This window comes from Oncorhynchus clarkii, chromosome 1, assembly GCF_045791955.1.
Source record: "Oncorhynchus clarkii lewisi isolate Uvic-CL-2024 chromosome 1, UVic_Ocla_1.0, whole genome shotgun sequence".
Taxonomy (NCBI): domain Eukaryota; kingdom Metazoa; phylum Chordata; class Actinopteri; order Salmoniformes; family Salmonidae; genus Oncorhynchus; species Oncorhynchus clarkii.
Window position 1 is genome coordinate 90,479,111 of NC_092147.1, and position 24,459 is coordinate 90,503,569.

The window sequence follows — 24,459 nt, forward strand, 5'->3', positions numbered from 1 at the left end:
TCTAACATCAGAATGAATGTAACTCTGAGTCTCCTCCACTCTCTCTCAGCTGACTAGCTGTGTATCTAACATCAGAATGAATGTAACTCTGAGTCTCCTCCACTCTCTCTCAGCTGACTGTGTATCTAACATCAGAATGAATGTAACTCTGAGTCTCCTCCACTCTCTCTCAGCTGACTGTGTATCTAGTAGGAATGAATGTAACTCTGAGTCTCCTCCACTCTCTCTCAGCTGGCTGACTGTGTATCTAGTAGGAATGAATGTAACTCTGAGTCTCCTCCACTCTCTCTCAGCTGGCTAGCTGTGTATCTAACATCAGAATGAATGTAACTCTGAGTCTCCTCCACTCTCTCTCAGCTGACTGTGTATCTAGTAGGAATGAATGTAACTCTGAGTCTCATCCACTCTCTCTCAGCTGGCTGTGTGTCTAGTAGGAATGAATGTAACTCTGAGTCTCCTCCACTCTCTCTCAGCTGGCTAGCTGTGTATCTAGTAGGAATGAATGTAACTCTGAGTCTCCTCCACTCTCTCTCAGCTGGCTGACTGTGTATCTAACATCAGAATGAATGTAACTCTGAGTCTCCTCCACTCTCTCTCAGCTGGCTGACTGTGTATCTAACATCAGAATGAATGTAACTCTGAGTCTCCTCCACTCTCTCTCAGCTGGCTGACTGTGTATCTAACATCAGAATGAATGTAACTCTGAGTCTCCTCCACTCTCTCTCAGCTGGCTGTGTATCTAACATCAGAATGAATGTAACTCTGAGTCTCCTCCACTCTCTCTCAGCTGACTGTGTATCTAACATCAGAATGAATGTAACTCTGAGTCTCCTCCACTCTCTCTCAGCTGGCTGACTGTGTATCTAGTAGGAATGAATGTAACTCTGAGTCTCCTCCACTCTCTCTCAGCTGGCTGACTGTGTATCTAGTAGGAATGAATGTAACTCTGAGTCTCCTCCACTCTCTCTCAGCTGGCTAGCTGTGTATCTAACATCAGAATGAATGTAACTCTGAGTCTCCTCCACTCTCTCTCAGCTGACTGTGTATCTAGTAGGAATGAATGTAACTCTGAGTCTCCTCCACTCTCTCTCAGCTGGCTAGCTGTGTATCTAGTAGGAATGAATGTAACTCTGAGTCTCCTCCACTCTCTCTCAGCTGGCTGACTGTGTATCTAACATCAGAATGAATGTAACTCTGAGTCTCCTCCACTCTCTCTCAGCTGGCTGACTGTGTATCTAACATCAGAATGAATGTAACTCTGAGTCTCCTCCACTCTCTCTCAGCTGACTGTGTATCTAACATCAGAATTAATGTAACTCTGAGTCTCCTCCCTTTACTTCTTCCTTTGTTGATCACATGGTCTGTGGTTCCCCATGGGCTCTGGCCAAAGCGGCACACTATGTAGTGAGTATGATGCCGTTTGGGACTTGCCGCTCTTCTTTTCAGTCTGACTGCTCCCACCTTGACCCCTGTAAGAGAGAGAGGAAAGATATGTTCACATTCGTCTTCACATGTCCTGCTCCCAGAACATGTCCCCACTTACCAGCATCTCAAGAGAGATCAACAGCCTCTGAAAGGGTTTTGTGTGCAGAGCAATAGACATCCATGTCACATTGTAGACAGAGCCACTTAAAGGACATTACATCTCCTCAGAGAGATCTTAAAGGACATTACATCTCCTCAGAGAGATCTTAAAGGACATTACATCTCCTCAGAGAGATCTTAAAAGACATTACATCTCCTCAGAGAGATCTTAAAGGACATTACATCTCCTCAGAGAGATCTTAAAGGACATGACATCTCCTCTCAGAGAGATCTTAAAGGACATGACATCTCCTCTCAGAGAGATCTTAAAGAACATTACATCTCCTCAGAGAGATCTTAAAGGACATTACATCTCCTCAGAGAGATCTTAAAGGACATTACATCTCCTCAGAGAGATCTTAAAGAACATTACATCTCCTCAGAGAGATCTTAAAGGACATTACATCTCCTCAGAGAGATCTTAAAGGACATTACATCTCCTCAGAGAGATCTTAAAGGACATTACATCTCCTCAGAGAGATCTTAAAGGACATTACATCTCCTCAGAGAGATCTTAAAGGACATTACATCTCCTCAGAGAGATCTTAAAGAACATTACATCTCCTCAGAGAGATCTTAAAACCTCTTCATCCTACCCCCTCCTTTTTTGAAAATTCTGTTAAAAATCGCGCAACTTTTCAGCGTCCTGCTACTCATGCCAGGAATATAGTATATGCATATGATTAGTATGTGTGGATAGAAAACACTCTGAAGTTTATAAAACTGGTTAAATCACGGCTGTGACTATAACAGAGCGTGTGTTTCATTGAAAAACGCAAGAAAAACTGCTCTCTGAAAGCAAAAAATAATTTCCATAAGTCACTTCCACCAGTTGTTAAAGGAGAACAGAATTTAATGGGAATTTGCCTGCACCATCTACAAATTCCGCACGATGGCGCCATTGTACTAATTTTCAATCGAATTAATTGTTGGAAAATCCATCTGTCTGACCCCAAGTTCTCCAGTCTTCACCCGGATGCAGTTTAGCGAGAGATCAGATTGCATTGTTGTTGAAGTGAGGACCTATTGAAGAGACATCGCCCTGTAATCGTTTTGATAGATTATAAACGTTTACTAATACCTAAAGTTGGATTACAAAAGGATTTCGAAGTGTTTTGTGAAAGTTTATCGTCGACTTTTTTAATTTTAAAAAATTACGCAGCGTTTAAAAACGATGATTTTTTCTGAATGACACAGATCCCATACAAAGCTATTTTGGGTATATATGGACCGATTTAAACGAAAAAAAGACCCAATAGTGATGTTTATGGGGCATATAGGAGTGCCAAGAAAGAAGCTCGTCTAAGGTAATGAATGTTTTATATTTTATTTCTGCGTTTTGGGTAGCGCCGTCTATCGCAAAATCTGTTGTTTACGTGTCGAGCTGGCATTTTGGGGGGTGCATGCTATCAGATAATAGCTTCTGATGCTTTCGCCGAAAAGCATTTTAAAAATCTGACTTGCTGGCTAGGTTCACAACGAGTGTAGCTTTAATTTAATACCCTGCTTGTGAATTTTGATCAAGGTTTGAGTTTTAACGAGTACATTTAGCATTTAGCGTAGCGCATTTGCATTTCCAGGTGCCTACTTGGGACATATGCGTCTCAAGTAGGGGCAAGAAGTTAAAGGACATTACATCTCCTCAGAGAGATCTTAAAGGACATTACATCTCCTCAGAGAGATCTTAAAGGACATTACATCTCCTCAGAGAGATCTTAAAGAACATTACATCTCCTCAGAGAGACAGAGAGATCTTAAAGGACATTACATCTCCTCAGAGAGATCTTAAAGGACATTACATCTCCTCAGAGAGATCTTAAAGGACATTACATCTCCTCAGAGAGATCTTAAAGGACATTACATCTCCTCAGAGAGATCTTAAAGGACATTACATCTCCTATCAGAGAGATCTTAAAGGACATTACATCTCCTCAGAGAGATCTTAAAGGACATTACATCTCCTCAGAGAGATCTTAAAGAACATTACATCTCCTCAGAGAGATCTTAAAGGACATTACATCTCCTCAGAGAGATCTTAAAGAACATTACATCTCCTCAGAGAGATCTTAAAGGACATTACATCTCCTCAGAGAGATCTTAAAGGACATTACATCTCCTCAGAGAGATCTTAAAGGACATTACATCTCCTCAGAGAGATCTTAAAGGACATTACATCTCCTCAGAGAGATCTTAAAGGACATTACATCTCCTCAGAGAGATCTTAAAGGACATTACATCTCCTCAGAGAGATCTTAAAGAACATTACATCTCCTCAGAGAGATATTAAAGGACATTACATCTCCTCAGAGAGATCTTAAAGGACATTACATCTCCTCAGAGAGATCTTAAAGAACATTACATCTCCTCAGAGAGATCTTAAAGGACATTACATCTCCTCAGAGAGATCTTAAAGGACATTACATCTCCTCAGAGAGATCTTAAAGAACATTACATCTCCTCAGAGAGATCTTAAAGGACATTACATCTCCTCAGAGAGATCTTAAAGGACATTACATCTCCTCAGAGAGATCTTAAAGGACATTACATCTCCTCAGAGAGATCTTAAAGAACATTACATCTCCTCAGAGAGATCTTAAAGGACATTACATCTCCTCAGAGAGATCTTAAAGGACATGACATCTCCTCAGAGAGATCTTAAAGAATAGTACATCTCCTCAGAGAGAGAGAGAGATCTTAAAGAATAGTACATCTCCTCAGAGAGAGATGGAAGTAGAGAGAGAAAGGCCTTCAACTGAGCACATGGAGTAGAGAGAGAGGGGGGATGGAGGGAGAGATTGAGGGAGGGAGATAGAGAGTGAGAGAGAGAGAAGAGAGGGGGATAGGGACAAGAGGGAGAGAGAGAGAAGAGAGGGGGATAGGGACAAGAGGGAGAGAGAGAAGAGAGAGAGAGAGAGAGAGAGAGAGAGAGAGAGAGAGAGAGAGAGAGAGAGAGAGAGAGAGAGAGAGAGAGAGAGATTCAGACATGCTTCCTCAGGTGCCCTCTGCAGGACAAACCCAGGTGGTGCAGTCCAAGGTTCAAACGCACCGTGCCAAGACATTTATCAAATAGGTTTATCAGCTATTCCAAAACATTCTATCCTCATTACCCGGGGCCTTTCTTTGAAACTTTTCAAAGCTCAGCCATCGATTCCAGTGAGTAAATAGCTGTCTGCCTCCATCGATGCCCCTCTCCCTAACTAATCTAATCTACAGCATTGACAGGAAACACAATGAGAGGAGAACAAACGTCTCTGCTAACAGAAGACCTTATCCCAGCCGTGCCAATGAACAGGGCTGATCAGTGTACCAGCCTTGTCTAGAACACCTTGTCTGTGTCCCAGGTGGCGCCCTATTCCTCTATATAGTGCACTACTTTTGATCTAGGGCGGCCCAAAGAGTACTGTATAGCGAATTGGGGGCCATTTCCAGCACAGCCTAGGTATTTGTCATCTTGTGTCTAATGAATTGTGGGTTGGTTTTGGGAGTGGAGGAACGGAGGAGTGGAGTCAGTTGTTTTACCTGTAGTGGTCACTCATTACAGGAGGAGTGGAGTCAGTGTTTTACCTACCTAGTGGACACTCATTACAGGAGGAGTGGAGTCAGTGTTTTACCTGTAGTGGTCACTCATTACAGGAGGAATGGAGTCAGTGTTTTACCTGTAGTGGTCACTCATTACAGGAGGAGTGGAGTCAGTGTTTTACCTGTAGTGGTCACTCATTACAGGAGGAGAGGAGTCAGTGTTTTACCTGTAGTGGTCACTCATTACAGGAGGAATGGAGTCAGTGTTTTACCTGTCGTGGTCACTCATTACCAGGAACAATGGGAGGTTTATAAGATCCTTCACAGCTCTGGATATGTCATTTCCTGTACGTGTGACATCAGAGAATACAGCAAGAAACATTAGGTTAAATGTTTATCACGTACATACTGTATTACCCACAGCGAATGAAACTTGGCAACATCCCCTGTTGTTTGTGTCATTGCTGTAGGTTGAGTTGAATTGACATGAGGTCAGTAGTTCCAGGACCTGTTGAAAGCCCTTCTCTGTCTATAGAGGGAAGACACAGGAAGCTGTTAGAACAAGGACAGGAAGAACACATGGAGGAAAGAATGGTACAGCCTGACCAGTTCAAGTACACTGACAATGTCCCAAATGGCACTCTATTCCCTATATAGTGCACTACCTTTGACCAGAGCCCATAGGGGGATGGGGAGAGAGAGAGAGAGAGAGAGAGAGAGAGAGAGAGAGAAAGAGAAAGAGAGAGAAAGAGAGAGAGAGAGAGAGAGAGAGAGAGAGAGAGAGAGAGAGAGAGAGAGAGAGAGAGAGAGAGAGAGAGAGAGAGAAAGAGAGAGAGAGAGAGAGAGAGGTCTATCAGTCAGGGGAGGCCGGATCAGGATTCCAGCGCTGGGCCAGGTCAGGGTCAGGGGAGGCTGCTGATGGGAGGACAGCTCATAATAAATGAAATCCGCTGGAATGGAGCAAATGGAAGCATTTACAATCATGTCGCTACACTCACAATAACATCTGCTAACCATGTGTATGTGACCCATAACATCTGATTTGGAATGGAATCAAATGGAGTCAAATGGAATCAAATGGAATCAAATGGAATCATGTGTTTGATGGATTTGATACCATTCCACTAATTCCGCTCCAGCCATTACCACGAGCCCGTCCTCCCCATTTACGGTGCCACCAACCTCCGGTGCATCAGAGTGTTGTATGATGCCATTACCACGAGCCCCTCCTCCCTATTTACGGTGCCACCAACCTCCGGTGCATCAGAGTGTGGTATGATGCCATTACCACGAGCCCCTCCTCCCTATTTACGGTGCCACCAACCTCCGGTGCATCAGAGTGTTGTATGATGCCATCACCACGAGCCTGTCCTCCCTATTTATGGTGCCACCAACCTCCGGTGCATCAGAGTGTTGTATGATGCCATTACCACGAGCCTGTCCTCCCCATTTACGGTGCCACCAACCTCCGGTGCATCAGAGTGTTGTATGATGCCATTACCACGGGCCCGTCCTCCCTATTTACAGTGCCACCAACCTCCGGTGCATCAGAGTGTTGTATGATGCCATTACCACGGGCCCGTCCTCCCTATTTACGGTGCCACCAACCTCCGGTGCATCAGAATGTTGTATGATGCCATTACCACGGGCCCGTCCTCCCTATTTACGGTGCCACCAACCTCCGGTGCATCAGAGTGTTGTGTGACGTAAGATCAGTACTGACACTGGATCTGGCTGATAAACGAGCCTTGGACAGAGATGTCAGCAAAACAGTGTCTCTACAGCGTTGGAACAATACCATGCAGCCAGCCGCCTGTTCCTGTCCCTCAGACAGTGACAGCGTCCCAAATGTCACCCTATTCCCTACATAGTGCACTAGTTTTAACCAGACACCTCTTTTTAGGCCCTGATCAAGTAGGGCACTCTATAGGAAATAGGGCACCATTTGGGATGCCTGTGTTTCCTGCTCTGAGCTGTTGCTGCAATCATCAGGCCACTTCTTGTTTTTGCCAGAGCAATAAGGAAACCCTTAGTCAGGGCTTTTGTTGTTTAAAGAAGTCTCTGTCCAATATTAAACCCAACCAACCACTAATGGGCCAATCCATTTCATGGCTGGGAAAGATGATTGTTTATAAGTTCAATTGGGTAACAACAAGAATTGTAGGAATTTTGATCAGAAATAATAATGACAATCAGTAAGTCATGATGTAATATATTGTTATTCTCAAAGCATCTACCAGATAAAATAATACTAAAGTCTAAAACACGGGGCGTCAAACTCCATGGAGGGAGAAGGGAGTTTCTTACTGAGACCTAGACAACCAGGTGAGACCTAGACAACCAGGTGAGGGGAGTTCCTTACTGAGACCTAGACAACCAGGTGAGGGGAGTTCCTTACTGAGACCTAGACAACCAGGTGAGGGGAGTTCCTTACTGAGACCTAGACAACCAGGTGAGGGAGTTCCTTACTGAGACCTAGACAACCAGGTGAGACCTAGACAACCAGGTGAGGGGAGTTCCTTACTGAGACCTAGACAACCAGGTGAGGGGAGTTCCTTACTGAGACCTAGACAACCAGGTGAGGGGAGTTCCTTACTGAGACCTAGACAACCAGGTGAAGGGAGTTCCTTACTGAGACCTAGACAACCAGGTGAGAGGAGTTCCTTACTGAGACCTAGACAACCAGGTGAGAGGAGTTCCTTACTGAGACCTAGACAACCAGGTGAGAGGAGTTCCTTACTGAGACCTAGACAACCAGGTGAGAGGAGTTCCTTACTGAGACCTAGACAACCAGGTGAGGGGAGTTCCTTACTGAGACCTATACAACCAGGTGAGGGGAGTTCCTTACTGAGACCTAGACAACCAGGTGAGGGGAGTTCCTTACTGACACCTAGACAACCAGGTGAGGGGAGTTCCTTACTGAGACCTAGACAACCAGGTGAGACCTAGACAACCAGGTGAGGGGAGTTCCTTACTGAGACCTAGACAACCAGGTGAGGGGAGTTCCTTACTGAGACCTAGACAACCAGGTGAGGGGAGTTCCTTACTGAGACAACCAGGTGAGGGGAGCTCCTTACTGAAACCTAGACAACCAGGTGAGGGGAGTTCCTTACTGAGACCTAGACAACCAGGTGAGGGGAGTTCCTTACTGAGACCTAGACAACCAGGTGAGAGGAGTTCCTTACTGAGACCTAGACAACCAGGTGAGGGGAGCTCCTTACTGAGACAACCAGGTGAGGGGAGTTCCTTACTGAGACCTAGACAACCAGGTGAGGGGAGTTCCTTACTGAGACCTAGACAACCAGGTGAGGGGAGTTCCTTACTGAGACCTAGACAACCAGGTGAGAGGAGTTCCTTACTGAGACCTAGACAACCAGGTGAGGGGAGTTCCTTACTGAGACCTAGACAACCAGGTGAGGGGAGTTCCTTACTGAGACCTAGACAACCAGGTGAGGGGAGTTCCTTACTGAGACCTAGACAACCAGGTGAGGGGAGTTCCTTACTGAGACCTAGACAACCAGGTGAGGGGAGTTCCTTACTGAGACCTAGACAACCAGGTGAGGGGAGTTCCTTACTGAGACAACCAGGTGAGGGGAGTTCCTTACTGAGACCTAGACAACCAGGTGAGAGGAGTTCCTTACTGAGACAACCAGGTGAGGGGAGTTCCTTACTGAGACAACCAGGTGAGGGGAGTTCCTTACTGAAACAACCAGGTGAGGGGAGTTCCTTACTGAGACAACCAGGTGAGGGGAGTTCCTTACTGGGACAATCAGGTGAGGGGAGTTCCTTACTGAGACCTAGACAACCAGGTGAGGGGAGTTCCTTACTGAGACCTAGACAACCAGGTGAAGGGAGTTCCTTACTGAGACCTAGACAACCAGGTGAGAGGAGTTCCTTACTGAGACCTAGACAACCAGGTGAGAGGAGTTCCTTACTGAGACCTAGACAACCAGGTGAGAGGAGTTCCTTACTGAGACCTAGACAACCAGGTGAGAGGAGTTCCTTACTGAGACCTAGACAACCAGGTGAGGGGAGTTCCTTACTGAGACCTAGACAACCAGGTGAGGGGAGTTCCTTACTGAGACCTAGACAACCAGGTGAGGGGAGTTCCTTACTGAGACCTAGACAACCAGGTGAGGGGAGTTCCTTACTGACACCTAGACAACCAGGTGAGGGGAGTTCCTTACTGAGACCTAGACAACCAGGTGAGACCTAGACAACCAGGTGAGGGGAGTTCCTTACTGAGACCTAGACAACCAGGTGAGGGGAGTTCCTTACTGAGACCTAGACAACCAGGTGAGGGGAGTTCCTTACTGAGACAACCAGGTGAGGGGAGTTCCTTACTGAGACCTAGACAACCAGGTGAGGGGAGTTCCTTACTGAGACCTAGACAACCAGGTGAGGGGAGTTCCTTACTGAGACCTAGACAACCAGGTGAGAGGAGTTCCTTACTGAGACCTAGACAACCAGGTGAGGGGAGTTCCTTACTGAGACAACCAGGTGAGGGGAGTTCCTTACTGAGACCTAGACAACCAGGTGAGGGGAGTTCCTTACTGAGACCTAGACAACCAGGTGAGGGGAGTTCCTTACTGAGACCTAGACAACCAGGTGAGAGGAGTTCCTTACTGAGACCTAGACAACCAGGTGAGAGGAGTTCCTTACTGAGACAACCAGGTGAGGGGAGTTCCTTACTGAGACCTAGACAACCAGGTGAGGGGAGTTCCTTACTGAGACCTAGACAACCAGGTGAGGGGAGTTCCTTACTGAGACAACCAGGTGAGGGGAGTTCCTTACTGAGACCTAGACAACCAGGTGAGAGGAGTTCCTTACTGAGACAACCAGGTGAGGGGAGTTCCTTACTGAGACAACCAGGTGAGGGGAGTTCCTTACTGGGACAACCAGGTGAGGGGAGTTCCTTACTGAGACCTAGACAACCAGGTGATAGGAGTTCCTTACTGAGACCTAGACAACCAGGTGAGGGGAGTTCCTTACTGACACCTAGACAACCAGGTGAGGGGAGTTCCTTACTGAGACAACCAGGTGAGGGGAGTTCCTTATTGAGACCGAGACAACCAGGTGAGGGGAGTTCCTTACTGAGACCTAGACAACCAGGTGAGGGGAGCTCCTTACTGAGACCTAGACAACCAGGTGAGGGGAGTTCCTTACTGAGACCTAGACAACCAGGTGAGTGGAGTTCCTTACTGAGACCTAGACAACCAGGTGAGGGGAGCTCCTTACTGAGACCTAGACAACCAGGTGAGGGGAGTTTCTTACTGAGACCTAGACAACCAGGTGAGGGGAGTTCCTTACTGAGACCTAGACAACCAGGTGAGGGGAGCTCCTTACTGAGACCTAGACAACCAGGCGAGGGGAGTTCCTTACTGAGACCTAGACAACCAGGTGAGGGGAGTTCCTTACTGAGACCTAGACAACCAGGTGAGGGGAGCTCCTTACTGAGACCTAGACAACCAGGTGAGGGGAGTTTCTTACTGAGACCTAGACAACCAGGTGAGGGGAGTTCCTTACTGAGACCTAGACAACCAGGTGAGGGGAGTTTCTTACTGAGACCTAGACAACCAGGTGAGGGGAGTTCCTTACTGAGACCTAGACAACCAGGTGAGGGGAGTTCCTTACTAATTAGTGACCTTAATTAATCAACCATGTACTAGGGAGTACACTTGGCCCTCTCTGCAATGAGTTTGACACGTAGCCTAAAATGTAACAAGTTCACCTAAATATATCAAATGTATTTATGAAGGAGTGTTGTTCAAACCTGCACGGAAAATCAATTTATCCAGAAATGAACTCCTTACATACGTCTTGTAAACGTTCTATGTTGAATGGGGTTATACGTGGCACTATTTAACAAAAAAAAAGCAATTAACTCTTTTGTTGGATTCAAAGTTCCTCGGATCACAAGGTTGACGGTTTCCCCTCCATTGCTTTTCTTCTGCTGACAGCCTGATTGACCCCCAGTAGGTGTGTGACCAGTAACTCTCCACAGCTATATCCTACTGCACAAATCTCCCACCACTCTCTCCACAAAGCTAGAAATTGTGAAATGTCCAGCGATAGAGTGGAGAAACCTTTACCAGATATTCCTGAAGATGATGGTAGTAGAGATGATGAGAAGGGCTTTGGAAATGTTTTTGCTGAACTTGAATCCGTGGACTTGCCCCTGGGAACCACATTAAGGTACTTTCAATTTAATCCAAATATGAATAAAAAAAACAAGGTTCAAACTATTGTAGAACAGATTCATTAGCCAAATGTGAGACATTTTCATCTATTCATAATAGCTAATTGTGATTACAATCAATTAGTTTTATTCTCACCAGGAAACAATTATCTGTACAAATAGCTACGGTACTTTTTCAAATTAATTGAACAATGGAAGTGAAGTTTTAAATGAAATGTAGCATGGACAGAATACTATTTGGTGATGATGTTCATTCTGTTACTATTAATATCAATTTATAAGTAGGGACTATTCATACATAGATCCCTTCCTCTACTGATCTAAGGCCAGTTAACTGTATAGATGAATAAATCAGATTTGACACTGATGTGTAGGTTATTAGCAGGGTAAACATCTGCCTAAGGCTGTCACTAAGACATCACACACCGGTAACGTTACGCCCCTTACCGACCGAGTCCGGTACTGACCCGTTTCCCCGCAGTGTCACCGTCACCGCTCGACACTGTGATGATTACCAGCAACATGGCGGACAATGAATCCGTGGAGTGTATAACGGAGCACGAACGGATTTTGCAAGAAATTGAGAGCACCGACACCGCTTGTGTCGGTCCGACACTTCGGTACGAAAATGTGTATTTTAAAGAAAATGTATTTTATTATCTTATCGTTGGTGGTCCAAGTAGAACAGTACACTGAAATACCTTTTGTTTGTTAGCATCCAAATCCCAAGCCAGCTCAACGTTACATATCTTACAGCCCGTTGTTGCTATGCTACAGTGACCAGGGTTTAGTTGCTATGCTAGTGAGCAGGGTGAGCTAGCTTTAGACAAACCCGGTGTTTACACGTCAAAACATCGTATTCATATGTCATGTGTTGTAACGTTTTATATGATGGTTGTAATGTCAGGTAGGGTGACATGTCACAACTCTACATAGCAATAGATGGGTGTGGCTCGTTATGCCCAAGGTTGTTGGCTAGCTAGTTGGCAAGCAAGCAGGTTAGCTAGTTGTATTAGCAGGTTAGCTTGTATTAATTGTATTAGCAGGGTATCTAGCTAGTTGGCCAGCTAGCAGGTTAGCTAGTTGTATTAGCAGGGTTAGCTAGTTGTATTAGGAGGGTTAGCTAGTTGCATTAGGAGGGTTAGCTAGTTGCATTAGCAGGTTAGCTAGCTAGTTGCATTAGCAGGTTAGCTAGCTAGTTGCATTAGCAGGTTAGCTAGCTAGTTGCATTAGCAGGTTAGCTAGCTAGTTGCATTAGCAGGTTAGCTAGCTAGTTGCATTAGCAGGCTAGCTAGCTAGTTGCATTAGCAGGTTAGCTAGCTAGTTGCATTAGCAGGTTAGCTAGCTAGTTGCATTAGCAGGTTAGCTAGCTAGTTGCATTAGCAGGTTAGCTAGCTAGTTGCATTAGCAGGTTAGCTAGCTAGTTGCATTAGCAGGTTAGCTAGCTAGTTGCATTAGCAGGCCACTAACTAGCTTAATTTGATAATACTGGGTCTTGTTTATATCGATGTGATCTTAAAACGTTGCTGTATAGTTAGCTTGGTAAGTAGCTAGCAAACAAACTGGGGCACGTATTAATCACATAACTAACCTTACAGCCGTAGCTGAATGTATCATCAAGTAGCTAGCTAACGTTACATCCATAGCAATATGTATCATTAACTAAGTAGCTAGCTAGTTAACGTTACAGCATAGTTATATGTATCCTTAGGTAAGTAGCTAGCTAACGTTTCATCCATAGCAATATTTATCATTAGCTATGTAGCTAGCCAACGTTAGCTTGCAATCAAGTCATCGGCTAAGCTGTCTATTCAGTAGTAAATTATCTTAATATAGTTAGTTACAAGTTAACCATGACTAACTAGATACTCCACATCAAAAACAGTTGGGGCCAAATACAGTGTATTGTAGCATGGGGTGGATTTGAATGAATGACACCACTCCAGCCCCATCCCCTTCAGAACTGAAATAAAGCCTGCCAGCAGCACACCAGCCAGCCAGAGGGGGAAGTGGTGTGGCCTGTTATAGACCAATAATGGACTAAAGTAGCCTAACTTTACTCCATATAGTCCAAGGACCTGAGATGTTCTGTTTTAAGGGATAATTGGTTCTGGAAAGCCAAATCAGCCAAATACTCCCATCTAAAGGTGAATTGATTCTCAAATTGTGGTATTGTTCTAGAAACATAAATTCCTCTACTTTCATATCACATCAAAATAATTTCACAAACTGGTTTTAACACAGTTACAGTCTACAGTATTTGTCAGTGATGACACATTTGTGAGGTCCGTGTCTTCCGTGAAGCAGATAGCTAATTAGCACAGGTAGTCGACTCTGTCTTCCATCTGTTTTCTGTAAGCACGCGCTCTAACATGGAGATATGACTGTGTGGGAACACTAACCCTAAAAAGGTGTTTATGAATTTGACCTTTTTTTAACTGATTATTATTTCTTGCAGATATGGATGGTCCTTATGCTTCCAAAACCGTACTGCAAGTGATACGTTCAGACTGAGAGTCGGGGCTCTTTACAAAACTCCCCCGTACAGAAAACTCTTATGTCATGTAATGGAACTGAGACCCATGATCAAGGGCTTGACCTGCTATGGCCTAACAGGCCTGTTATGGCCTGGGGCTACTAATCTATCTACTCTGTCATTGCTGCTTCTGTCAAAACTATGACAGGTATGTTTCCTTGTTCAGCCAGTTTCAGCCTGGATATTGTATTGTCTCTGAGGTATAGAGGTTAGGCTACTTCCTAGTTGCGTGTCAGTTCACTGATAACACCAGTCATAATACATCATTTAGACTGGGTTCATCATAGCATTGGGAGCTTAACATTCCAGCTGTAGACCTACACTGTGCAATACATTGAGTTTGCCAGACAATCATTTCACTGTACTTGTTCATGTCACATTAAAACGGGAAACATTGCAGTAGTGCCTGAAAGTGTGTTAATGATTTTTCAGTTCAAAGGGCAAACCAGGTGTGTTCATATCGTTAGGAAGTTAACCTTCAGTCTTCCTCTTATTGAAGTGTGTGTGTTGTGTCCAGTGCTGACAACATCAAGGCTCATTGTTTTGTCCATCCTGCCTGTCGTCTGTTTGAATCGGTCAGTCGTCCTTTGGTTATCAGACTTCCTCAGCCCATCCTGATCTGCTTTCCAAATGTCCCCCTATGCAGTGCACTAGGACCCATAGGGCTCTGGTCTAAAGTAGTGCACTATGTAGGGAATAGGGCTCTGGTCTAAAGTAGTGCACTATGTAGGGAATAGGGCTCTGGTCTAAAGTAGTGCACTATGTAGGGAATAGGGCTCTGGTCTAAAGTAGTGCACTATGTAGGGAATAGGGCTCTGGTCTAAAGTAGTGCACTATATATGGAATAGGGCTCTGGTTTAAAGTAGTGCACTATATAGGGAACTGTGGTGCTTATGGGCTGGACTGTGGCGCTTGGGGGCTGGCTGGCGCAGGCAGGATGGGTGGGGGCTGGACTGTGAAGCTGGCTGGAGGGCTGGGGGCTGGACTGTGACCCTGGCTAGAGGGCTGGGGGCTGGACTGTGGTGCAGGCAGGGTGGGTGGTGGCTGGACTGTGGTGCTGGCAGGGTGGGTGGGGGCTGGACTGTGCTGCAGGCAGGGTGGGTGGGGGCTGGACTGTGGTGCAGGAAGGGTGGGTGGGGGCTGGACTGTGGTGCAGGCAGGGTGGGGGCTGGACTGTGGTGCTGGCAGGGTGGGTGGGGGCTGGTCTGTGGTGGGTGGGGGCTGGACTGTGGTGCTGGCAAGGTGGGTGGGGGCTGGACTGTGTCAGCACGTGGTCCTGTGTGAAGGCAACTGTCAGAATGGATCACTATTTAAATAGATATGTAGCAGTTAGAATTAATTGCTATTTAAATAGATATGTACTATTTAAATAGATATGTAGCAGTTAGAATTGATCACTGTTTAAATAGATGTGTAGTAGTTAGAATGGATCACTATTTAAATAGATGTGTAGCAGTTAGAATTGATCACTGTTTAAATAGATATGTAGTAGTTAGAATGGATCACTATTTAAATAGATATGTAGCAGTTAGAATGGATCACTATTTAAATAGATATGTACTATTTAAATAGATATGTAGCAGTTAGAATTGATCACTGTTTAAATAGATGTGTAGTAGTTAGAATGGATCACTATTTAAATAGATGTGTAGCAGTTAGAATGGATCACTATTTAAATAGATGTGTAGCAGTTAGAATGGATCACTATTTAAATAGATATGTAGCAGTTAGAATGGATCACTATTTAAATAGATATGTAGCAGTTAGAATGGATCACTATTTAAATAGATATGTAGCAGTCAGAATGGATCACTATTTAAATAGATATGTAGTAGTTAGAATGGATCACTATTTAAATAGATGTGTAGCAGTTAGAATGGATCACTATTTAAATAGATGTGTAGTAGTTAGAATGGATCACTATTTAAATAGATGTGTAGCAGTTAGAATGGATCACTCTTTAAATAGATGTGTAGCAGTTAGAATGGATCACTATTTAAATAGATATGTAGTAGTTAGAATGGATCACTATTTAAATAGATATGTAGCAGTTAGAATGGATCACTATTAAAATAGATGTGTAGTAGTTAGAATGGATCACTATTTAAATAGATGTGTAGCAGTCAGAATGGATCACTATTTAAATAGATATGTAGCAGTTAGAATGGATCACTATTTAAATAGATATGTAGCAGTTAGAATGGATCACTGTTTAAATAGATATGTACTATTTAAATAGATATGTAGCAGTCAGAATGGATCACTATTTAAATAGATATGTAGCAGTTAGAATGGATCACTATTTAAATAGATATGTAGCAGTCAGAATGGATCACTGTTTAAATGTCTATTTGTAGCCAACTTTAAAACAGTCGATCATGGGGATCGAACTTGATCACAATAAACACATTTTAGAGCCCAAGACAAACGTCATTGTATTATTTTGGGTTGTTCTGGCGGGTTTGTAATTTGCGTAGGCTGTCTAGGGGCCGACCCGTGTGTGTAGAGGACGATTACAGGCCTTTGCATTTTAATGGCCCCATTAGCACCATCAGATTGTGTCACATGCTTGGTAAACAACAGGTGTAGACTTGCAGTGAAATGCTGACTGACTGGCCCTTCCCAACAATGCAGAGAGAGAGACCAGAGAGAAATAATAGGAATGTTTTATAATAAAAGTCATAATAAATACAAAATTATAAATGATAACTTGGCTATAGACAGGGTAGCAGTACTGAGTCAATGATAACATGGCTATAGACAGGGTAGCAGTACTGAGTCAATGATAACATGGCTATAGACAGGGTAGCAGTACTGAGTCAATGATAACATGGCTATCGACAGGGTAGCAGTACTGAGTCAATGATAACATGTCTATAGACAGGGTAGGAGTACTGAGTCAATGATAACATGGCTATCGACAGGGTAGCAGTACTGAGTCAATGATAACATGGCTATAGACAGGGTAGCAGTACTGAGTCAATGATAACATGGCTATAGACAGGGTAGCAGTACTGACAGTGATAACATGGCTATATACAGGGTAGCAGTACCAAGCAGTACCAGGGTAGTAGTACTGAGTCAATGATAACATGGCTATAGACAGGGTAGTAGTACTGAGTCAATGATAACATGGCTATAGACAGGGTAGCAGTACTGAGTCAATGATAACATGGCTATAGACAGGGTAGCAGACCTGAGTCAATGATAACATGGCTATAGACAGGGTAGCAGTACTGAGTCAATGATAACATGGCTATAGACAGGGTAGCAGTACCAAGTCAATGTGCAGGGGTCTGGGGTAATAACATGGCTATAGACAGGGTAGCAGTACCAAGTCCATGTGCAGGGGTCTGGGGTAATAACATGGCTATAGACAGGGTAGCAGTACCAAGTCAATGTGCAGGGGTACAGGTAATAACATGGCTATAGACAGGGTAGCAGTACCAAGTCAATGTGCAGGGGTACAGGTAATAACATGGCTATAGACAGGGTAGCAGTACCAAGTCAATGTGCAGGGGTACAGGTAATAACATGGCTATAGACAGGGTAGCAGTACCAAGTCAATGTGCAGGGGTACAGGTAATAACATGACTATAGACAGGGTAGCAGTACCAAGCCACTGACTCAACTCCAGCCACTTTAATAATGGGAATTGATGGGAAATGATGTAAATATATCACTAGCCACTTTAAACAATGCTACCTTATATAATGTTACTTACCCTACATTATTCATCTCATATGCATACGTATATACTGTACTCTATATCATCGACTGTATCCTTATGTAATACATGTATCACTAGCCACTTTAAACTATGCCACTTTGTTTACATACTCATCTCATTTGTACATACTGTACTCGATACCATCTACTGTATCTTGCCTATGCTGCTCTGTACCATCACTCATTCATATATCCTTATGTACATATGCTTTATCCCCTTACACTGTGTACAAGACAGTAGTTTTGGAATTGTTAGTTAGATTACTTGTTATTACTGCATTGTCGGAACTAGAAGCACAAGCATTTCGCTACACTCGCATTAACATCTGCTAACCATGTGTATGTGACAAATAAAATTTGATTTGATTTGAAGTCAATGTGCAGGGGTACAGGTAATAACATGGCTATAGACAGGGTAGCAGTACTGAGTCAATGTGCAGGGGTACAGGTAATAACTTTTTCTATAGTCAGGGTAGCAGTACCAAGTCCATGTGCAGGGGTCTGGGGTAATAACATGGCTATAGACAGGGTAGCAGGACCAAGTCCATGTGCAGGGGTCTGGGGTAATAACATGGCTATAGTCAGGGTAGCAGACCTGAGTCAATGTGCAGGGGTACAGGTAATAACATGGCTATAGACAGGGTAGCAGTACTGAGTCAATGTGCAGGGGTACAGGTAATAACATGGCTATAGACAGGGTAGCAGTACTGAGTCAATGTGCAGGGGTACAGGTAATAACATGGCTATAGACAGGGTAGCAGTACCAAGTCCATGTGCAGCGGTCTGGGGTAATAACATGGCTATAGACAGGGTAGCAGTACCAAGTCCATGTGCAGGGCTACAGGTAATAACATGGCTATAGACAGGGTAGCAGTACCAAGTCCATGTGCAGGGCTACAGGTAATTGAAGTAGATAAGTGAATATGCAACAGCATAGATCATTAACAGTTGCAGCAGCGTATGTGATGAGTCAAAAGGGTCAATGCAGATTGTCCGGTTAACTATTAAACAAACTAGTTAGCGGTCTTATGGCTTGGGAACAAGCTGTTCACCGTCCTGTTGATTCTAGACTTGGTGCATTGGTAACCCTTGCCATGCGGTAGCAGAGAGATGACAAGTTTTAGGGCCTTCCTCTGACACCGCCTGGTATAGAGGTCCTGGATGGCAGGGAGCTTGTCCCCAGTGATGTACTGGGCCGTACGCACTACCCTCTGCGATCGGATGCCAGTTGCTCTTACCTAGCGGTGATGCAGCCAGTCCAGATGCTCTCAATGGTGTAGCTGTAGAACGTTTTGAGGATCTGAGGGCCCACGCCAAATCTTTTCTACCTCCTGAGAGGGAAGAGGCGTTGTCATTCCGTCTTCGAGACTGTGTTGGTGTTTGTGGACAATGAGAGATCCTTAGTAACGTGGACACCATGGACCAAGCCCTCGATCCACTCCACTACAGCCCCGTCGATGTGAACGGGGGCGTGGCTCGGCCCTCCGTTTCCGGTAGTCCACGATCAGCTGCTTTGTGTTGCTGACGTTGAGGGAGAGGTTGTTGTCCTAGCACCACACTGCCAGGTCTCTGACTTCCTTCCTATAGACTGTCTCATTGTCGGTGATCAGGCCTACCACCGTTGTGTCGTCAATAAACGTACTGATGGTGTTGGAGTTGTGCCTGGCCGTGCAGTCCTGAGTGAACGGAGTACCCCTGAGGGGCCTCCATGTTCAGGGTCAGTGTGGCGGATGTGTTGTTACCTACCCTCACCACCTGGGGGCAGCCTGTCAGGAAGTCCAGGATCCAGTTGCAGAGGGAGGTGTTAAGTCAGGGTTCTTAGCTTAGTGTCTTCCAAGCTCATTACTATGGTGTTGAGCTATAGTCAATTAACAGCATTCTCACATAGGTGTTCCTCTTGTCTATGTGGGAGAGCGCATTGTGGTGCAATAAAGATTCCATAATCTGTGGATCTGTTGGGGTGGCATGCAAATTGGAGTGGGTCTAGGGTGTCTGGAATGATGGTGTTGATATCTGCCATAACCAGCCTTTCAAAACATTTCATGGCTACAGATGTGAGTGCTATTGGGCGATAGCCATTTAGACAAGTTACCATGGCATTCTGGGGCACAGGGACTATGGTGTTCTGCTGGAAACATGTAGGTATTACAGACTGGGTCAGGGAGAGGTTGAAAATGTCAGTGAAGACACTTGCCAGCTGGTCAGCGCATGCTCTGAGTACCCGTCCTGGTAATCTGTTTGGCTTTGTGAATATCAACCTGTTTAAAGGTCTAACATCGGCTATGGAGACGTCCAGAACAGCTGGTACTCTCACGCATGGTTTGGTGTTGCTTGCCTCATAGTGAGCATAGAAGGCATTTAGCTCGTCTGGTATTTTCGTGTCACTGAGCATCTTGCGGCTGGGTTTCCCTTTGTAATCCGTGATAGTTTGCAAGCCCTGCAGCATCCGACGAGGGTCAGAGCCGGCGTAGTAGTATTCGATCTTAGTCCTGTTTTTAATGCTTTGCCTGTTTGATGGCTCTTCGGAGGTCGTAGCGGGAGGGACACTAGCCTTTAGCTCAGTGCGGATGTTTCCCATAATCCATGACTTCTGGTTGGGATATGTACGTACGGTCACTGTGGGGACGACGTCATTGATGCTCACGGTGAATGATGTGGTGTACTCCTCAATGCCATCGGATGAATCCCGAATCCATGGGATGAATCCTGTTTTCCTCTCTTTCCAACCAGGAAGACGGTTAACTGGAACAAACCATTTCGTAAGTAGGCGGAGCCACAGACACAAAGCATAGAACATGCAGCCATCTGCATTCTGGGACATTTCCATGTCAAATTTGAGACTGAACTTTTGAATCTTTTCCCAGTACCCTTGTGGCCTGGGCAAAGGAAGCATGCTAACTATTATTATTATTATTTTTTTTTTTGTCTTGGCAACACAGTAATTTTTGAGGAACGAAATGCGACCCGATGAAGTTAATGTTTAGATCTAGATGGGTAAAATGTAAATGACAAGTTATTTTAAAATGGGTCGCAATTGGTGACTTCGATTCTAATATTGAGATTGAACATTTGTTTTGTTAAGTAGAGATGGTTTTAGTGAGGTTGATCTTGTATCTTTAATATACTGCTGAATTGTCTGAATATACTTTAATACATTAGGGAGGTCGAGCAGTGATGTTAGGTGATTTAGGCCTGGCTCGCAGGCAGTTCCAATTCATCCCAAAGTTGTTTGATAGGGTTGAGGTCAGGGCTCTGTGCATGCCAGTCAAGTTCTTCCACGTCTATTTTGACAAACCATTTCTGTATGGACCTCGATTTGTGCACGGGGGCCTGGTCATGCTGAAACAGAAAAGGACCTTCCCCAAACTGTTGCCACAAAGTTGGAAGCACATAATCATCTAGAATGTCATTGTATGCTGTCGCATTAAGATTTCCCTTCACTGGAACTAGCCCAAACCATGATACACAGCCCCAGACCATTATTCCTCCTCCACCAAACTTTACAGTTGGCACTATGCATTGGGGCAGTTAGCGTTTTTCTGGCATCTTCCAAACCCAGATTTGTCTGTCGGACTGCCAGAGGGTGAAATGGGATTCATCACTCCAGAGAATGTGTTTCCTCTGCTCCAGAGTCCAATGGTGGCACCCGACGCTTGGCATTGCGCATGGTGATGTTAGGCTTGTGTGCGGCTGCTCGGCCATCAAATCTTATTGGTCACATACACATGATTAGCAGATGTTAATGCGAGTGTAGCGAAATGCTTGTGCTTCTAGTTCCGACCGTGCAGTAATGTCTAACAAGTAATCAGACAATTTCACAACAACTACCTTATACACACAAGTGTAAAGGAATGAATACGTATATGTACATTTAAATAAATGGATGCGCGATGGCCATGGAAACCCATTTCATCAAGCTCCCGACAAACAGTTGTTGTGCTGATGTTGCTTCGAGAAGCAGTTGGGAACTCGGTAGTGAGCGTTGCAACAGAGGACAGGCGATTTTTACGCAATCGGCGGTCCCATTCTGTGAGCTTGTGTGGCCTACCATTTTGAGACTGAGACGTTGCTCCTAGACATTTCCGCTTCACAATAACAGCACTTAGTTGAAGGGGCGGGTCTTGTTGTTAGGTGATCAGCAGCGTTCCTGGGTGGACCACTCCGTACCTACAGGTTGGTTTTGAACAGTACCCCTCTCACCTCATTGCAGGTAGTTTGTGTTCCCGTAGCTCTGCCCTCGTATCGGGGTAGATGCTGATCCTCTGTCCCTGGTACTGCAGTGTTCCCATCTCTCCTGCGAGACAAAGAATAATTAGTTTTTCCTCAAAACCGTGTTCTCATAAACCGGACCATTTGTCATTGGTCCGATGCGATGATGTTCACCCGAGGGCGAAGGACCAAGCTTCTCTTGACCAATAAGTTGTTGATTTCTACCAGCTTCTATTCCATGATCCAATTAAAATGATCATGTTGTTGTTCTGCTGTGGGTTTTCTAGCGTCTTCCCCTCCAACAGCTTATTCACCGTTTAGCGATTTATCGTCTTCTCTGGCGTTTCTCCAGCGTGTCGTGGATTTGGCTCAGCTTGGTGTCCAGAGCGAACAATCTCTCAGATCATCTTTGTGAGAGCGTTGGGATCCATTGGATGTTTTATATATGGCTTCTACCTGTACTTTGACGTTTGCACCAAACACAACTTTTATTTATTTTTAAGTGAAGCCAATACCGTTTCAATTCGTGTTTTTTGAAAAAAATAATAACGACAGATCTGACGTGGATAAAGTATTTTTAATTTGAGGGAATTCTGTGACACAAAGTAAAGCTTGTTCACTGCATGTCACTGGAAGTCAGTTCTTCAGTGACCATTTCCTAGTGGAGCGAGTCACATGTTTCTGGGAATCAAGATCAGGACATCGATGCAGGATTCTGGAGCCTAATTTATAAAAACCCATTTAGTTTGTCGATAACTTGGACAGACTGTTGCTAGTGGCGTCATGCTCTGTCACAACGGTCCTTTTTCACAAATCACAGTTGTCGAGCAGTTCGGAGCCAAGGCTCTATCTGGGTCAGTCAGTGCAGGGCGCTCCACAAGTCTACATTTACATTCTATTAGTTATTCCCTGGTTCTGGATGTCAGTGACGGAGCGGTTGGTTTGTCTCGTTGTCGTGCACAACCAGTGTCCCGGGGTGTGGGGGGGTTGAGCACAATGGTGCCAGGCTGGGTGTTCTGAGGCTCACTCTCTTCAATCCGCAGGCCAGAGGAAGCCTGAGTTCTTTCCCCTCTCCCCCATAATGCTCTAGCTCTTCCCTCAGCCCCACAGGAAGCACCTGCAGCCTGTCTCTCTCTCTCTCTCTAACCGCCTCAGCCAGTCAGGATATCACTGCATGACAGGGGCGACCCGGGAGGCCCTCCAACGTTTGAAAGATGGACTGTTTTCCGAGGCCGTTTTTGGAGGCTGAAACGAGCAGTCGTCCTCCTGCATTGTGACCCGGAGGAAAACATCTGTCCCCATCGAGCAGTTTTATCACCGCCACACGTTCACTGTTTTGTTTCAGCCTCGTGTTGATTAGTGAGAATACATATAGGTGATAATAATGAGGTTCAACTGCTCTTGGACAAGGTCATTGGGAAGTAGCATGGTCAGGTCACGCTGTTCTGTGTAGAGAGCAACACATCATCACGTCTCTATCAGCAGGGTCCTAGAAGGTCTGTTGTGGAGAACACAGAACGGAACCACACAATCCAGACATTAAAACGCAATTCAACAATATTCAAACATGTATTGAACTTAGTAGGGAATCAACTAAATGTATTGAACTTAGTAGGGAATCAACTAAATGTATTGAACTTAGTAGGAAATCAACTAAATGTATTGAACTTAGTAGGAAATCAACTAAATGTATTGATCTTAGTAGGAAATCAACTAAATGTATTGAACTTAGTAGGGAATCAACTAAATGTATTGAACTTAGTAGGGAATCAACTAAATGTATTGAACTTAGTAGGGAATCAACTAAATGTATTGAACTTAGTAGGACATCAACTAAATGTATTGAACTTAGTAGGAAATCAACTAAATGTATTGAACTTAGTAGGGAATCAACTAAATGTATTGGACTTAGTAGGAAATCAACTAAATGTATTGAACTTAGTAGGAAATCAACTAAATGTATTGAACTTAGTAGGAAATCAACTAAATGTATTGAACTTAGTAGGGAATCAACTAAATGTATTGAACTTAGTAGGGAATCAACTAAATGTATTGAACTTAGTAGGGAATCAACTAAATGTATTGAACTTAGTAGGAAATCAACTAAATGTATTGAACTTAGTAGGGAATCAACTAAATGTATTGAACTTAGTAGGAAATCAACTAAATGTATTGAACTTAGTAGGGAATCAACTAAATGTATTGATCTTAGTAGGAAATCAACTAAATGTATTGAACTTAGTAGGAAATCAACTAAATGTATTGAACTTAGTAGGAAATCAACTAAATGTATTGAACTTAGTAGGAAATCAACTAAATGTATTGAACTTAGTAGGAAATCAACTAAATGTATTGAACTTAGTAGGGAATCAACTAAATGTATTGAACTTAGTAGGGAATCAACTAAATGTATTGAACTTAGTAGGAAATCAACTAAATGTATTGAACTTAGTAGGGAATCAACTAAATGTATTGAACTTAGTAGGACATCAACTAAATGTATTGAACTTAGTAGGAAATCAACTAAATGTATTGAACTTAGTAGGGAATCAACTAAATGTATTGAACTTAGTAGGACATCAACTAAATGTATTGAACTTAGTAGGGAATCAACTAAATGTATTGAACTTAGTAGGAAATCAACTAAATGTATTGAACTTAGTAGGAAATCAACTAAATGTAT

The 24,459-nt window shown here is 44.1% G+C and overlaps 1 protein-coding gene across 4 annotated transcripts in view; it reads left to right on the forward strand.

The window, feature by feature from the left end:
- Positions 1–11,809: 11,809 nt before the first annotated feature.
- The window catches only part of LOC139413845 (exocyst complex component 6-like), a 132,537-nt gene continuing 119,887 nt past the window's right edge, over positions 11,810–24,459 (forward strand). For 2 of the 4 annotated variants that reach the window (XM_071161646.1, XM_071161657.1), the window contains exon 1: positions 11,810–11,922. In XM_071161646.1, coding sequence (XP_071017747.1) covers positions 11,810–11,922 — 113 coding nt within the window. The remainder of the gene's footprint in view (positions 11,923–24,459) is intronic. The other 2 variants (XM_071161665.1, XM_071161674.1) reach the window with 1 other exon arrangement.